General features: G+C 38.3%; 1 protein-coding gene across 3 annotated transcripts in view; it reads right to left on the bottom strand.

The window, feature by feature from the left end:
- The window catches only part of agla (amylo-alpha-1, 6-glucosidase, 4-alpha-glucanotransferase a), a 35,715-nt gene that overhangs the window by 11,967 nt on the left and 5,892 nt on the right, over nucleotides 1-17,856 (bottom strand). For 2 of the 3 annotated variants that reach the window (XM_026312646.2, XM_033325638.1), the window contains exons 4-21: nucleotides 17,628-17,797; nucleotides 16,910-17,113; nucleotides 15,257-15,438; nucleotides 13,744-13,855; nucleotides 13,110-13,236; nucleotides 12,713-12,815; nucleotides 11,115-11,212; nucleotides 8,552-8,691; nucleotides 8,215-8,402; nucleotides 7,200-7,323; nucleotides 6,234-6,397; nucleotides 5,873-5,974; nucleotides 5,303-5,458; nucleotides 4,018-4,168; nucleotides 3,770-3,894; nucleotides 3,576-3,688; nucleotides 1,946-2,080; nucleotides 1,460-1,590 (exon numbers count right to left, since the gene is read on the bottom strand). In XM_026312646.2, coding sequence (XP_026168431.1) covers nucleotides 1,460-1,590; nucleotides 1,946-2,080; nucleotides 3,576-3,688; nucleotides 3,770-3,894; nucleotides 4,018-4,168; nucleotides 5,303-5,458; nucleotides 5,873-5,974; nucleotides 6,234-6,397; nucleotides 7,200-7,323; nucleotides 8,215-8,402; nucleotides 8,552-8,691; nucleotides 11,115-11,212; nucleotides 12,713-12,815; nucleotides 13,110-13,236; nucleotides 13,744-13,855; nucleotides 15,257-15,438; nucleotides 16,910-17,113; nucleotides 17,628-17,797 — 2,525 coding nt within the window. Of the gene's footprint in view, nucleotides 1-1,459; nucleotides 1,591-1,945; nucleotides 2,081-3,575; nucleotides 3,689-3,769; nucleotides 3,895-4,017; nucleotides 4,169-5,302; nucleotides 5,459-5,872; nucleotides 5,975-6,233; nucleotides 6,398-6,806; nucleotides 6,931-7,199; nucleotides 7,324-8,214; nucleotides 8,403-8,551; nucleotides 8,692-11,114; nucleotides 11,213-12,712; nucleotides 12,816-13,109; nucleotides 13,237-13,743; nucleotides 13,856-15,256; nucleotides 15,439-16,909; nucleotides 17,114-17,627; nucleotides 17,798-17,856 lie in introns of all 3 variants that reach the window. The other variant, XM_026312649.2, reaches the window with a different exon arrangement.

The raw sequence follows: 17,856 nt of genomic DNA, 5'->3' as shown, positions 1-17,856 counted from the left end.
TTCAACAGGGTCAACAGTTCCTCCCTAGCGGACACTACTCTGCTCATGGCAGTGCACATTGTAAGACGAAACATAAGAAACTACGAAAACACTGAGGTACTCAGGCTTGCTGCATTTTTTGAATATACGGTTGTGACAGCATCTGTGTGATATATCAGATTTAAAATGAGTGCTCACAAAGATGTTTTAATTCTAGGGGTGGGAATCTTTAGGCATTGCACGACTGAATTTGATTTGGAGGCCCACGATTAAAAACAAGGCATCAATGCATAATTTCGTTATTTGCTACCTGTAGAAATGGACAGCGTAGACAATGCATTTCCAAATGTATTTCTAAAGATCATCGGCCTAATTTGAATTAAGTCTGACAAACTATATATCAATCGAAAGCAGAAAACCTCACAATTCAAATAATATAAACCAATTCAGGATTGAATGATCACAGTGACAATACTTCCTTAATGTTTAATAAGAGTACAAACACAGCAAGATGGTAATTCTTCCTTTGCTGATGTGTACGATCCACACATGTACTGAAACGGCATATCAGTCTATTCGCAAGTCTGGTGAACAAAATGCCTCCAAGATTTTAGTCCAAAAGACAAATATTCTGGAGTAAAAGCCGTGAAACCATCGTCCTTCACTTTTCAGTCCTCATTTAAAAGTTTTAATTCTGTTTGTTCTCCAGTTGATTTTGCCGTTTACTTACTACAAATATACAAACAGACAATAGATCTACATTCTGTAGAATCCTGTTTTCCTTCTGATTCAATTTCATAAAATCCAAAATGTCTCCAAACTGTAGCTTTTAATGAAGCAGGTGCCGCTCGTATAGGTTTTGTTTGTTCTGCCATTTTCTCATGTAGCTCACGCACCTAAACATATGAGCCTAGTTTTTGTAGCGCATATGCTACCAACACACATGCATTTGTAGTCCGGTAGTGGTAAAACGTGTCCAACTGGTGGACCTTATTCAATCAAATATTAAAATCAATTATTAAATTTTCCGCATTGATTCAGAATTGTTCATAGAAAAAAAAATATTTTTTCCGACTCCTATTTAATTCTAGCAAACTGTACTACTATTACTATTTTAGTAAACTACACTGTACTCCATGTGTAGTAGATCTTTGACTAGATACAGATTATAATTATTTAGCTGCAGCACTACCTGTATATTTGCACATCCACAAACAGAATAATAGGTTTTGCGACACCTAGTGGCAGAAAGGAGAACTGCATGTTGGATTTTTTATTTTCAGCCCGGCACAGGATTAAAATCATTGCACTTCTGATGCAAAGCCACTGCCAGACATACTGTGGTAAAAGTGACATTTGGAACCGCTACAACTGTAGTCCTTACTCATTTTTGGTGAAAATTATAGCTCTGCTAGAATACTATATTCTGAACTCCTGTAGATGTTATGTGCAACACCGCCTTATATTATTCAATACTAACCTTGCAGTCCAGCATATTTGAGCTTCTCCCATCCTGGGACACTGTAACAGCCACCACCATCTTCTTGTTCTTCTGACTCACAGCGAAACAGCAGGATATTCAGTTCTGCTAATGTCAGCTTGGACATGAGCCTGTGAAACACACACTTCTTTAAGATAACAACTCACGTGTGCATCTTGACCAAAGTATTATTTCACACTGGTACTGGTATTTCCTTATTCCACACTGTCTTACAGTATTATATACTTAAATGGCACACCCATAATCCATGCTTTTTTTTTGTATCTGCACTAGTCCATCAAAAGGAAAGGTACTCATTGTCTTCTCCATAATATCATACAAATAATTTACCCAAAATGATTTTTTAAAATATGTAGTAGTATTTTCCAAGACCTGTAAACAGAATTTGAGAAGTACAATCTTGGACTTATTAAAACAAGTCCTGTCTCCATAACACATCAGCGACATGTGTACATATGTACTCACTCTAACAGTGGCTTCTGCAGTGCTTCTGGTGGGTTTTCATCCGCAATGCTGCCTCTCCTGTACTTCGGGCTGAACTGGGACAAATAATACCTCAGCACACCCACCAACTTCTGGGCCTTGGGATCCAAACTAACCCTGTGAGGAGGTGAGAGAGTGACTACACAGTTATGATTAACAGCTGATCAAATGGAATTAATATACAATAGACGGAACAATGGTACAACCCAAATTCCAAAAAAGTTGGGATGCTGGGTAAAATCTATATACAAACACAATGCAGCAATTTGCAAATCTCATAAACCCATATTTTATTCACAACAAAACACAGAAAACATGTCAAATGTTTAAACTGAGAAAGTTTCCCATTTAAGAAGAGAAAATTTAGGTAATTTTGAAGTTGATGGCAGCAACATGTTATGCATGTTATGGGGACAGGCCCATGTTTACCATGGTGTAGCATCCCCTCTGCTTTTAACGACAGTCTGTAAACACCTGGGAACTGAGGAAACCAGTTGCAGGAGTTTTGGGAAAGGAATGTTTTCCCCTCTGGGATGATATAGGATTCTAACTGCTCAACAGTCCTGGGTCTTCTTTGCCCTATTTTTAAGTTCAAAAGGCACCAAATATTTTTAGTTGGTGAAAGGTCTGCACTGCAGGCAGGTCTGTTCAGTACCCCGGCACTAATGCACCCCAGTACCATCAGAGATGCAGGCTTTTGAATTGAGTACTGAATAAGCCATAAGGTCACTCTCCTCTTTAGTCCGAAGGATGCGGCGCCCATGGTTGTCAAAAAGGATGTTAAATTTTGATTTGTCTGACCATAGACCAGTTTTCCACTTTGCCACAGACCATTTCACATGAGCTTTGGCGCAGAGAAGGCAGCAACATTTCTGGATCATGTTCATATATGGCTTTTTCTTTGCATGATAAAGCTTTAACTTGCATTTTTGGATAACACTGCATACAGACAGTGATGTTTGGAAGTATTCCTGAGCCCATGCAGTAATTTCCATCACAGAATCATGTCTTTTTAATGCAGTGCTGTCTTAGTGCACACAGATCATGATCCAGTATTGCAATTTAGCGTTGTCCCTTGAGGGCAGAGAATTCCCCAGATTCTCAGAATCTTTTGATATTATGTCCTGCAGATGATGATAAAATTAAAGTCTTTGCAATTTATGTTGAGGAACATTCTTCCGAAATTCTTTGACAATTCGTAGACTCAACTTTTCACAGATTGGTGAACCTCTGCCCATCTTTACTTCTGAGACTCTTGACTCTTTAAAAAGGTATTTTTATACCCAATCATGTTACTGACCTGTTGCCAATTAACCTAATTAGTTGATGATGCTCTTCCAGCTTTTCTAGCCTTTTGTTGCCTCTGCTCCAACTTTTACCTAATTTTGTTTTCTTAAAAAGGTACATTTTCTCAGTTTAAACATTTGATATGTTTTCTATGTTCTGAATGTTCTATGTTCTATGTTGTGAATATGGGTTTATACGATTTGTAAATCATTGCATTGTCTTTATGTAGATTTTACACAGCGTCCCAACTTTTTTGGAACTGGGATTGTACAAATTATACTGACAATTTTTATGTCCAATTTTTCGTTAGGTGTGTGTGATTTACCTAAAGGCAATGACACTGCCAGGAGTCAACTTCTGGAAAGTGATTTCCTGTACAAACTCTGATCGACCTTTAGATGTCACCCCAGCTTGTTTCACCACAGTGCTCTCCTGCAACTGTACACATAATTATTTTAGATAAATCTTTTCAAAGATACACATTTACAATAATCCTAAAATGATCCTAGTCATATTTACTGATATATGCTCTTTTATTTCCACAGTGTATTCTGGCAGGCCATTGATATAGTTGTCATCCTTCTTATAATTCTCAGCATCCCTTTCCACTGTCCTTGCCTCCAATACCACTTCTTCTATCTTACCTGTAGAGTGGAAGACAGAGCAGGGGAAAGGAATATTCTCACCTTTGGTAACCTGGTTAAGTTGTACAAGTTGAAGAACTGATATATATATAATAATATAATGTAATGATATTCTTGCCATACCAGGTATGAACATGGGAGGGACACTGGTACTGTACTGGTGGGTTTTGGGGTTCCAAAAAGCTGTCCGGCACACTGCCACTACGGATTGGTGGGTGGAGGGACAGTGACGAGTGACTGCAACGATGTCTGCATCAACCTGGTCTACATATACCTGACAAGGGAGATGTTTACAGATTAAAGTTTGACAAGCTGTTTGCTGATAAATGAATAAATGCTTTGTTTTACAGTGCATTCATAAAGTATTCAAACACCCGTCACTTTTTTCCATTTTGTTAAGTTGCAGCCTGATACACAATTGTTTAAATTCCTCATTAATCTACATTCAGTGCCACATAATGACAACATGAAAACTGAATTTCAGGAATATTTGTAAATTTATTAAAAAGGAAAAAGTGAAATATTACATTTACATAAGTATTCAGGCCCTTTGCAACAACACATGAAAATTAGCTCAGGTACCTCCCCTTTCTCTTGAGCTTTGTTGAGATGTTTCTACACCTTGACTGGAGTCCACCTGTGGTAAATCAAATTGACTGGACATGATTTGGAAAGACACCCACCTCTCTATAGAAGGCCTCACAGCTGGTAATGTATTTCAGAGCAAAAACCAAGCCATGAGGTCAAAGGAACTGCCTGCAGAGCTCAGAGACAGGATTGTTGACAGGCACAGAGCTGGGGAAGGCTATAATAAAAAAAACTGCTGCACTGAAGGTTCCCAGGAGCACAACACCATCCCAACAGGAGGTGTTTTTCAGCAGCGCAGACTGGGAGACTGGTCAGGGTTGAGGAAAAGCTAAATGTAGCTAAATACAGAGATATCTTCAATGAAATCCAGTGTTCAGGACCTCAGACCAGACAGAAGGTTCAAAAATTTCTCCTTTTTTCGTTTTTGCCATTTAAAGCGTATTTTACCATTAAATCCTGCTAGAATTGTATTATGCAACATTGAAACATTTTGGGCGTTTCTGAAGGGCTTTTCTAGTTTTCTAAAAATCAGCCTCGGGTTTAAAGGATTAATTAATATGTTAAACATTCCTAAAACTCTGTTTTCACTTTGTCATTATGTGCCACTGAATGTAGATTAATGAGAAAAAAATGAATTTAAACAATTGTAGTACCAGGCTGCAACATAACAACCCCTCTTCAAAAGTGAAGGGGGTCTGAATACTTTCTGAATGTACTGTTTATGAATACCCTTAAACAAAAAGTCGAATGACAGGAAACCATGTTTAGTGTGTTGTCTTTCTGGTGTTTTGTGTACATACGGCACATCGTGTTTCTGTACCTGTATGAATCCTTGGGCAGCCAGTTCCTGATGCAGCTTGTTGAGTGCCAGTTTCCCAGCTATGATGCCAGTGTGATATCCAACCTCACCAGCGGAGGTGGGGGACGCTGAGGGGTTCCACTTCAGGTAAAAGCGCTCTTCCTTAACCACAGAAATCTACACACATACATACACAAATCACTCAATCTACTAATTACGACTATTTGCTTCTGTAGCAAAGCAATTAGGCGTTTCATATTCTATACTAAGTAAACTACAAGTAGTCAAGTAATTGATCCACAGAAGAGTAACTGGCAATAGTTTTATTCAGTCAAGTCAACTGGTGACTAAACCTAATTAGAAGTGCATATAGCGAAGTCTGTATAGTATAGTAGTGGGGAATCAATGTTTTTGAGTTCATTTTAAATGTATTTCAGATTTAGAAGATAACTTTTTAATTTGATGAATAAGTCTGTTATTAAGTACAGTGTTTGAGACAAATATTCTGAATATTTGTTTTTAAAACACCCACTGCTAAAAAGTGCTAATTCAAAATTCTATCAAGTAGAATATCTGTGTGCGTCTGCGAACCTGATGTGGCACTAATTCATCATATCCTCTGGTGGAGCCAGTAGCACAGCAGGCCATAGAGACAATCGCAGAACTCGGCAGAGAGTCCAAAGCTGAACGCAGCTATCAAAGAGAGTCAAACAGATAGTTATATACTGCATACTATCTGAACACACTGACCTGTTTTCATAAGAATTTTTCACATTACAAACATAACTAAGTAAGTAAATGGAAAACCTACAAAAGTGATAACAGACATAACTGTTGCAATTTTTTGTTGTGGCCTACAAAGGCCAAAAAAATCAATTATACACAGTAAAACAAGTTATCAGCAACCTCAGTTCCTCAAACTCATCCTAATCTGACTCTGACAGGGACCCACCTGGATAGGACACTCATTGTCATGGGTTACATCGAGGAACATTGCATGAGCAATGGAGGGCATCAGTGGGCGGAGACTGGGCTGAACAAAGGCTCCTACTGGCTCACCTCCATAACGATAGACAAGTCGGCCCTCTTCATGGCTGTCACCAGCTGACATTGCCTCTATATGGATAGTGTGTGTGTTTATTTTTAGGTAAATTGGTGAGACAGAGATGGAGAGTTATTACAAAAGAATTAACACATTCAAACTTGGTGCAATTCAAGCCACATTTCAACCTGGCTGGTTTGTTTTGCCTTTGAGAGCTAATGGATAAAATGCCTTAAACATACAGTACATTGAAGCTGTGGGTTAAACTTGAACATTTATCTGGTACCAACTGAACGGCTCTAAGGCGCTCTGGAGATTTGATGACACACTCCATAGTGGTTTTCACTTTGATTTGTTGCTGTATGTACAGTAAATAATATACACAATCTACATAAATACCTACGTTGGTATCCTAAGCTGTCCATTAGGTAGTGTATTCTGTAGGTGCATGTAATGTGTGTGCAATTTGAATACATACAGTACCTCGTATCAGTGATGTGATCCCTAGTTTTGTAACGAAGATATTATCCAGCTCCTCACTCCCAGTGAACAGTTCAGCCACCACATAAAGGTTAGGACACACTGTTCTGGCCACATCCAGCATGAACTGGTCAACCACAGCAAGGCAAGGCACCAAAACCAAGCAGTCAGTGTAGGGAGGGAGGGGTGGAGTAGAAGGTAAGTACAAAAAAAAGAATTGGAAAGAGCGAGAATGAGGAGGAGGAGGACAGTTAATAAGGAAGAGGATGCAGGCCTCAGAGTATTCACACCATGCAGTCCAAGAACAGTGTGAGAGAAAAGAGCAGAAAGCAGAACAATGCATTGAGAACACAGGAAAGAGACAAAAGCACAGTTAGTTCATACTAGAGTTTATACCTCGTATAAGACTGCTAATTCCCAGCCGGTTAACAAACACATTGTCAATGAGCTCGCTGCCTGTAAACAGTTCAGCTATCACATACAGATTGGGTCTGACGGCTCTGGCTGCATGTAGCATGGCCTGGACAAGACAATATACCACCATTACAGACAAGAAAAGAAGAAGAGCCTGCTGTTAACAGGATTACACTGATAAACAAAATCTTAGTATACTTTATGCATGCAGAAAGACTGGGTTTGTGGCATATATCTCATCCCACTATTCACATTTTTACTATTGATTCTTAATCAAATACCATTTGTCTGTCTGGTTTTGTGGAATACAGTGAAGAGCCTAAGTATCGGGACAGTTACAAATCTTTGTGCTTCAGGCTCTGTGTTTCATTACAAATGAAATAATAGATATTACAATAAATATGAGAAAGTTTACATCAATATAGACAGCGCTTCTGTGTCAATCTTCTTCTGTCAATCTGTGAGATGTGAATGTGAAGACGGTGATGTTTGTCTTTGCAAATTCAGCTCATCCTCAGGTGGATGTTACATTAAGGAAGACAAAATCTGTTGGTAATTATAATGGCCTAATGTAGTCAGACTATTTCTGACCATTATACTGAAGGTGCTATACAGCTCCCATTCTGTAACTCTGACACTAGTGAAAGTTTTATGTAAATTCTTTGCAAGCAATTAGCTAGATTAAGACCTAAAATTAGTAAATTATATTGTTCTTAATAATTTTGTGTTAAAATGCATGAAAAATCATATATTGCCATGAAAAAAAGTCATAAAAATTGCAGAGGATATTTGCAGTTTCTGCAAAATTGCAGGAGTTTCTGCGAACAATTTATTAGTTAGGTTTTAGGGAAAAGTCTGAGAACAACTGAGGCTGTGAACTCTGTGTCTACTACTTATCCAAGTGTCTACTATACTGTAAATCTACTGATTAAAGTGTATGTTATTATGCATTTTTCTGATAAGTCAGTGCATAAAATAATACTGAACATGACAGTACCTCAGCTACATGCAATGGTGTAGAGTGGCAGTTGTCCAGTCTGACTCCATGGAAATATTTGGCTGTGATTTCAGTGTATTTCTGCATGTGCGCCCACAGGTATGGACAGTCCTCAGGACCATTACCATAGCGGAGTTTGACACTGTCACCCCAGCAGATCAGCTCCCGGCGCAGATATACATTAGAGCCTACAGAGAATAAAAATTCACATCCAACAGTTACAATAATTTATACATTTAAGTGCAGTTCACCTGAAAAACCTAAAATTTGCTTATGTTGCATGAGAGTCTCAGATTATTGATGATGATGTTCTCTGTCCCATTTTTTCTGCATTTACCAGGTTCAGCAAAGTTGCGCAGGGGATCGTCACCCATCACCCAACCATTGTGAGCCAGGAAGTGACATGTCTTGTCCGGCTGGTCCAGCAGTTTCATCTCATGCTCCAGTGTCATATCTTGATATGGGAAGGTGAAATACCTGAGACAGGCAAATGAAAACATTGAGCTCCACCAACATCTTCCATATTTCAAATTACTGTGAACTTTATACCACTGTTATCTGGAAATGATTCAACTCTGCCATTTATTCTTCAGATTACTGTGTGCCTGCATCAACCAAATCAGCTGTTACATTACACAAAAGTAGTTACACTGTTAAAACAAAGCTTACATGTTACTCACATGATACGTGTAGAAGAATAAAGCCAAAAGAAATAGAAATAGTAAGTATTGAGAACAGCTTCCAGATGATTGTTGTATATTTACAGTTTGTGATTTTACACTACTTGCACTAATTTACACTTATTGCACTGGGGGGTGTTTGATTAAATGTTCATCAGTGACGGAGAACACACTGCAATCTGTCCAGCTACAGCAGGCCTGCTGCTCTGACTTTGCCTCTTCAGAGAGGGACAGAACGATAGGCGTCTTTATTACAGTTTACCAGTGGTCCAGCATGCTTTTGTCCCCAAGTAATATGCTGTCTATATTTGGGTATTTTTGCTGTATGATCAGCCAGATCCAGAATGAATGAGGAACACCTACAGTGAAGAAAACATTTCACAGTTTGTCAGGGGAGCTTTCAAGTCTGTGCTACAGGTTTTCCCCAACACTGTGATATCTTTATATCAACCATCTCTACTCCCATCCTCTTCTCACCATCTGCCCTGCCATACTACTTGATGAACATCTTCAAATCTTTTGCAGACTGGCTGCCCTGCTCTTATTGGCTACTCCTATTACTGTTACTGCTGCTTCTACTGATTTGGCAGACAGGTCTTAGGACACTTGTACAATCTTACTGTAGTTGTGGATTAACAATGTAGTGTGAATAAAGGTTAGGAGCCATGGAATTGCTTTGAAACTAACCTAAATTATGCAGATATAAAGAAGCTGATAAACTGAACACTTAAACCACCACTTAAAAAGCCAACAACTATTTATTTCCTTTCATTTGAGAGGTCACTATTTTTAGATTCACTTTCATTTCCATGACAGTGTGTGAGATCTTTAGCTGCATCTATCAGGTCAGCACTTTGATCCAGAACAAATCATCAAACTAGGCATGGACAATTATGGTACAACAAAATATTATTCTGTCTCTCCATCTGAGGTAGAAAAAAACAAAAGCTAAAGCAAACTACTATATATTAAAAGATAAGGGATTGAGAACTACAATAGTTCTTAAACAGCTGTTTTAAGGGACATTTGAGTACAATAAGGTTGTTTTCAGTACAATAAGAACCAGGAGTGACATATGTTTATGTTGATTTGTCAAACACCAACGCTGCACTGGCAGCTAGCATTGTAAATGTTAATTTTAGTAGTGTAAATAAAACTTTTCACATTGAAAAAAAACTAATGACCGCTACATCCAAGCTGCCTATGCAACAGAGTAAATTCAGAGATCTTAATAGATCAAATCAAAACGTGAACATTTTTGCTAGAGTTGTTGAATGTTGTGTATAAATGATGTCAGACATCTTTTGTTACTTCAGTGTTCCTACTGGCGATGTAAAGGAACAAGGATATGAGAGGAGTCCCAGGTAAACACAACATTACAGAAGAGGATGAGTCTTTACCAACTCAAAGCACAGCTTCCAAAGCAAAGACAAGAAAATAAAATGAGGCATATATTACAATAGTGGGTAATGAGAAGAGAGATCATAGTGTGTTGTGTGTCTGAAAATACTAACATTAACAGTTTAAAAGGGCAAATAGGTTAAGATGCCATGTATTTTGTTTTGTTCAAGTTGCAGTTTTGTATAAATTACAATATTTAAAATAAACTCCACTGACATTTGGAAGCAATAGAGGTTTTTGTGTGTTTCAGTGTGTGTGAATGCCCCCCTATACCATGGGGGGGGTGCATGAAACTATTCTTACATTCTTAACTAAAACGGGGTGGTTCTGTTGAAAAGTTTGGGACAGCGCAAAATAAAAAGTATACCACCAAGACTGATTCCGAAACCATCACTGAAACCACTTGCCAAAGGAGACTAGTACGCATTTCACCATGTATCATCTGTATAATTTTACTTTGTTGAGCACGTCCCACATGATATTATCCTGTCGACCTCAAAAGCAGAAACTGCCCGTACATGTACAAAAACTGTTGAAATATTGTTTCTACTGTTCATCCATATGATACATAGAGCTTGTCTGGCAACAGGCTGATGTCATAAGTGTGTATTTGCCAGACTGACCTTAGCACACACACCAGCAACTGAAACCCAAACCGAAGTCTAGTCTAGCTGACCACTGGGACACGCATGTACATTAACACATGTAGACTGATGATGATAGTTCTCTATGTATTCCAATCATCCAAGACACATTTTAAAACCAAGTCTAAACAGGACCTATGTCATTATTTTGTCTTTCTCTCTTTAAACGCATTACCTGGTAACCAGAGGGTTCTTCTTGGTAACAGGACCCAATTTGGGGCCATGATCGGCCAGACGCTCATACACTACGTTTCCCACAATGCAGCTGACAGCCTTTAGAGAAAAAGGTGAACATGATGAAAAATTATTACCTTTATTACACTTTACAATACATACTAGGACTATCCAACATAGATTATTTCTAATATTAACAGTGCATTTTGGAGGTTAGTATACAGCAGGGGTGTCCAAACTACAGTCTGCGAGCCAACTGTAAAAATTTCAGACACATATAAATAAAATATATATAAATATATATATTTTCATAGAAGTCAAGGGTGTGTCTGTTTGATTTGCAATGAAACTACAGCAGTGATGAAAGAATATAATGTGCGACAACACTATGAAACCAAACATCTGACTTACACATCCTACACTGGTGCCAAGTGAGAACAGAAAGTTAAGTGAATGGCAGCTAGTCTGTTAGCTCAACAACAGTTTTTTTCTTTGCTAACGGAACACAAAAAAATCCTAAATTAGCCAGTTATGAGGTAGCGCAACTCATTGCCTAAAACGGGAGACCTTTCTCAAAATAGCGCCTCACTAAAGTCACAGGAATAATGTTCCCGGAGAAAATGCAGGAATTCAACACAGTTAACTTGCCCAGAAACACAGTTGTGTGGCCAATTGAAGGATTTGTCAGCTAACTTAAAACATGAACTGTCAGTGCTTTTGATTTTTACTCAATAACATGTCATGAGAGCACAGCAAAGAGGGCCTGTGCCACAACACGCACTTGAAAGCGTTCTGTGTGAAGCTCCATCTCTTTAAGTCACAACTATGCAACTTTGTCACAGACTTCCCCATCCTGTCCGAAATCATATGTGCTTCTACAGAGGCCAAGCTTTCTGCCAAATAGGGCAAATATATGTTTGTGATCATAGAATTCAGCCAGAGCTTCTAAGATTTTTCTGTCATTGAGAAAGAAATCAAGCTGTTCCTGATGGATGCAGAAGATGTGGAAGAAGAGTCTGCAATTAGAACTTATTGAAATGCAGTGACATGATTCTCTGAAGAATCAACATCAGCTTCGCTCCCTACCCAACTTCTACTGGAGCTTGAAAGAGGCCAAGATTACTCTGATGAGATGCCACACAAAAATAATGATCAGTCTATTTGGCTCAACATATGTGAGTAAACATTTTCTCTGTTAAATCTGAACAAAAGCAGATTGTGAACCAGATTGAGACTGACAGCCATCTCTGTGATGTCCTTCACATTTCAACCACCCAACTTCGTACAGCCCTCCGTATATTTTTCTGTATGTGGCCCTCAGTGAAAAAAAGTTTGGACATCATTGCTATACAAGAAATAAATGAAAAACCTTTGATGTAGATGACATGAGGTGTTTTATATGTCCAATATCACCCAAAATATTATTACCCAAATTCATATCAGGTTTGGCAGCAGCTGGCTCCCATGTACATTTACACATGGGGTGGTCAGGTATGTCTGACTTTCCTTTAATACTTAGTCATATTATGCTGTTGTGATAGTTTATACAGATTCCATCAGAAGTAATCCTGCCCAGTGCTACATTACACATAACATTACCTGCTCCTGATGATGCTGAATGATTTGATACTGTTCCTCATTCATTTCATCCAGTTTCTGTCTTAGCCAACCACAGCAATCCTCAATGTGCTGTGGGGAGAAGCTGTAACGAGAGAGAGGCAACACGAAACAAAAAATACCAATAGTTTACATTCTGCAATGTATACATACTCTAAGTGTCCACCGGAATAGTACATATAAAGGCCCTGACACATTTGTGCTTCTGAAAGTACAAATGTTCCCATTGCTGTTCAAGTCTATTCATACTTGTCTCAATGGTAAGAAACTACACTGTTACACAGTGTTTACATGTGCTTGAAAGCTGCTGGCAGTAAACCAAATACATTTTAACACAAATTTTACAATAACAGTGATGGCGTGTTGTGTCGGGTAAGACCTGTGAGGTATAAATGTCTCCAGAGCAGAGTCCATGTCGACAGTGTTGCCATAACGCTGGTACTGTGGATCCTGAATGATCTTCAGGCCCTGCTTCCCTCCTGTCTTACTACGGTCTGGCTTGTTGCCTAAAAACAATTATAATGCAAAAGATACTAAATAGCAAATCACCAAACAAACTGAAACTAGACAGTCGGTGAATTCCTTGTAACACAATGGCAACAAATAATGCAAAAAGTTATCTGTCAGCTTGCGACCCTGGATAGCAGGACTAAGTAGTAGATAATGGATGAAGTGTATCTGTCAGTTCAGTGAAACACAGTGGAAACTCATCCTCAGACAGATCTGAATTAATATATACTCTGAATTTTGGAAGCTCTGGCATTTTATTAAAACAAAAGCTCCTAAGTGTTTCCGCCACACATTAGCCACTTTATTCAGTCATCCATCCTTTGTGGATCTGACAGAACAGATACACCTTTTCTATAGTCAATACAGATGTTTACAGAGAAGTGTATATTTATGGTTCAGGTTGTTTTTCACCTGCTCTGCTGATATACTGACAGTTTTTTTTTTGAGTTTTACAAACATAAGGTGTAGACCGCTATTCTTTTCATCTTCAGTGGACCACACACCATTTTGAAGGAGGGCTCTGAACTGGTCCACAGCATTCTCCGCTTTGACCTGGTAGAACTCCCACAGTTTGATCTGAGGATAGATGTCCTTCCACAACACACTACGGATGGCCTAATAAATCAACATTTATAGAGAAAAGCAAAGACATAAATATCACAGCTTTTATTGCCTGCAAAATTCTGCTGAAAAATGATATTTTACAGTATTAATATAAAGGAGTTCAGGAAACAATGTTTAATATGGTGTTAAAATTGTACAATAGATATGCAATTCTGTAATTTGATTTCCATGTTTTAATGTACAGTCTGGAATTGTGCCGTAAGCACACAGTTCTTCTAACATGATCGACACCAAAAGCGTGGAACTGTACTGTTTCTCCATCTTATCTCTCATCACATGCCTACTCAAAATTTACTTGCTTCTACAGGGTGGGCCATTTATATGGATACACCTTAATAAAATGGGAATGGTTGGTGATATTAACGTCCTGTTTGTGGCACATTAGTATATGTGAGGGGGCAAACTTTTCAAGATGGGTGGTGACCATGGTGGCCATTTGGAAGTCGGCCATCTTGGATCCAACTTTTGTTTTTTCAATAGGAAGAGGGTCATGTGACACATCAAACTTATTGGGAATTTCACAAGAAAAACAATGGTGTGCTTGGTTTTAACATAACTTTATTCTTCCATGAGTTATTTACAAGTTTCTGACCACTTATAAAATGTGTTCAATGTGCTGCCCATTGTGATGGATTGTCAATGCAACCCTCTTCTCCCACTCTTCACACACTGATAGCAACACCACAGGAGAAATGCCAGCACAGGCTTCCAGTATCCGTAGTTTCAGGTGCTGCACATCTCGTATCTTCACACCATAGACAATTGCCTTCAGATGACCCCAAAGATAAAAGTCTAAGGGGGTCAGATCGGGAGACCTTGGGGGCCATTCAACTGGCCCACGACGACCAATCCACTTTTCAGGAAACTGGATTGGTCGTCGTGGGCCAGTTGAATGGCCCCCAAGGTCTCCCGAACACATTTTATAAGTGGTCAGAAACTTGTAAATAACTCATGAAAGAATAAAGTTACGTTAAAACACCAACCATTCCCATTTTATTAAGGTGTATCCATATAAATGGCCCACCCTGTATAATTATTGTCACTGTCTGTATTCACTATTAGAGGAAAAAACAATCCAAGTCCAAAAACAGTATGATGTCCTTTGTTAGTTTGCCAATAACACAAAGAAAAACATTCTACATGTCATTTTTTGCACTTTGGCTATAAATGACATTTTTAACTTCATGTAACATTTTGTCAGCGGTTGTACAGATAAATGTTAGCATCTTTCTTATATTTCAGTGGCAAGGCACAACATTAAGAATACAGTACCTTAATTAATCCTGATATATGATGCTGAAATCCCATTTGAGACATGCCAGTCATTAAGTGTGTCATGTCCACTGTTTTCATAGTCAGTACAGCTGTGCCATGCTGATTGTATGTACTCACATTCAGATGGCTCTCATTGGTAATTTCAGGAGGAAGGCCTTTAGCCTTGTAGCGCCCCTCTGCTATTCTGGTTGTTAAATGCCAGATAGCTCTGTCTAAGACCCAGGCTGGACGCAGATGGGGAGAGTTGACCAGGTTGTAACCACACTCTGGATGTTCTCTAATCCATGCACTGTTAGCAGCTATAAGTAGAAACAATTAATTAAATCACCCCCATTTAACTGTTTTAAGTATTTCAACTATTTTATGTAATATAAATAAATATGACATTTGAGTTAGATTTAAACTTTCATTTTGCAGCTGCAAATATAGAGTATTGAGATGTGGTATGTGTCATGACATTTGATACATTGGCACAAAAAAAAAAAAAAAAGCTATAGTAATGTTTTTCCGGAGGTTTAAAAACTGAACAAAAACTGGCATCCATACTTAATTTTTATAGAAAGCCCCAAGCTGCAAAAACTGTATTTCGGTACAACAAGTAGGTATTATATGAGAAAATACATAAACAGGTATAAATAGGTAGAAAAGCATCCATCAGGTAATGCTACATTTCTAGTTGCAGCTCAGAAAACCAGCCTTATTTAAATAGTTTAGGAAATATGGAATAAAGGTGTCTTTCCATCTTAGTGTAAATTACATCAGTTGTAAAGGAGAGACTTTGGTGTGATATGGTATGACGGGCACACAAGGAGTACACAGTGCTAATGAAACAGCACATACATGTGGTATACATCTTACAGTCTAAAATACATACATTGATAAAAATCTAGCCCTGGTCCTGTGCCCACTCCTCTCTAAATTCATCATGTGTTCACTAATTATACACCACTGAATCTATATACAGTTTACACTTAATACTGTCAGATTAAGAGGCAATGAATCAGTTGTGGTACCTGTTGTATTTATCATGCTCTTCGTTTGATGTGTGCTTGTTTCAGGTACCCAATCTTATGAACTTGCCAAGAGAACAAGGTTAATGAACTGTCTAGAGAAAAAAGACTGGATTCTGCCAACTCATAATCACCTCCAGTGATAGTTCAGACCCTTGACTGTAGATACATTACAAACTGCAAACAGTAGAGCATGTATATTTAATTTTAAAATGTGAGATATAAAAGTGGACCCTTCAAGTGGACCACTTAACCATTAGGCAGTAACTCTAAACGCTCTTGTGCAGTCACAATTAACTAAACTGAAGCTGCTCATGATCTTCTCAAGCACTGTATTATTTATAAAATGTCTAAAAATTGTGAAAAATCCGTATCACAATTTCCCAGAAGCCAAAGTGTCATTATAAAATTGCTGATGTATCCTGGCAAAAATGTTCAGTTTATCGCAGCTGACAAAAAAAAAAAAAAAAAAAAAAAAAAAAAATCAAATCGTCACGTGAGAGACTAGGGAAAGTAAATTTTGGGCATTTTTGCTGGATAAATTAAAAGAATTCACTGATAATCCAAATAGTCGCAACTTAATTTTCCACTGTAGATTAAAGATTGCAACAGGAATGAAGGCACAGTATTCACAATGGCCGTTATGAAAAATATGATCTTTTCTACAAGAGCGCTTCTGCTTGGTTGTTACCACTGGTTGAGCCGTTGTATATGTTAGAATAAAGAAAAGACACACACATCGATTAACGTGCTTACTCACCAGTATGATTATAAACCACATCGGTAATACAGATCATGTTCCATTCTTTCCTTAACTTTTCCACCAGTGCCCCTACATCTGCCCAAGTGTAGCTCTGACCCTCTGGGCTGAACTCAGGGCTAAAGGTCAACTGGTCAGCTAAAGAGTAACATGACCTGGACTTTCCTAGTGTCTGCAGAGGAGTGAAGTGGATCATGTTGTACCCTAGAAAAGGACAACACCAAGGAGACAGTTACTGAAATACACCTGCACAGCATCAATAAGGCTTCATACAGTATTTTTTAATACTATAATTAATGATGACCCTAATTCATCTGAGCTCAATCATTCAGGTTGCAGGTGAGGACAAAAAAAAAAAAAAAAAAAAAACAACAGGTGCCAATATGATCGACATAATCCAGTGACCTCACGTGACCTCTAAGGTTTAGATGGCACATCATGATTCAAACTTTGTCATAAATCGCTTTCTCTTTTCTTTCAGACGGAAATCCTGGCTGCAAGGAGCAACGATTGCTTTCTTATCACTCTGCTCACCAATATAGTTGTACACTGTATTTCTCTTTACTCAAAGTCAAGTTAGAAGTGAAAACTGTCAATCCCCTAAACTTATCAACTAATTCATCATCTAATCTGTTCACAACTTATTAAATTATATTAAAATAATAATAACAGACATAAATAACTACATTAATAAATTAATAAATAAAAAGCTACACACCTGACTCCTTGGCTACTCTTAGTCTATCTGGCCAGTCATCCAAGTGTCCCAGACACTTGGACAGGTAGGTCTGGATGGTGATGCAGTCTAATGGGAGGACATGGTTGTCTGCTCCAACACGTAGAACAGGGTCAACCACAATGTATCCTCCTCCTGATTTCTCTGTGTCTCTGCAAGAAACAGAATAAGGTGAGTACATCATGATAGAGCAAGCTAAAGGAAAACAATG

Source organism: Mastacembelus armatus, chromosome 17, assembly GCF_900324485.2.
Source record: "Mastacembelus armatus chromosome 17, fMasArm1.2, whole genome shotgun sequence".
Classification (NCBI taxonomy): domain Eukaryota; kingdom Metazoa; phylum Chordata; class Actinopteri; order Synbranchiformes; family Mastacembelidae; genus Mastacembelus; species Mastacembelus armatus.
Note: the sequence above shows the minus strand (reverse complement) of the source record. Positions and strands in the feature narration are given on the sequence as shown.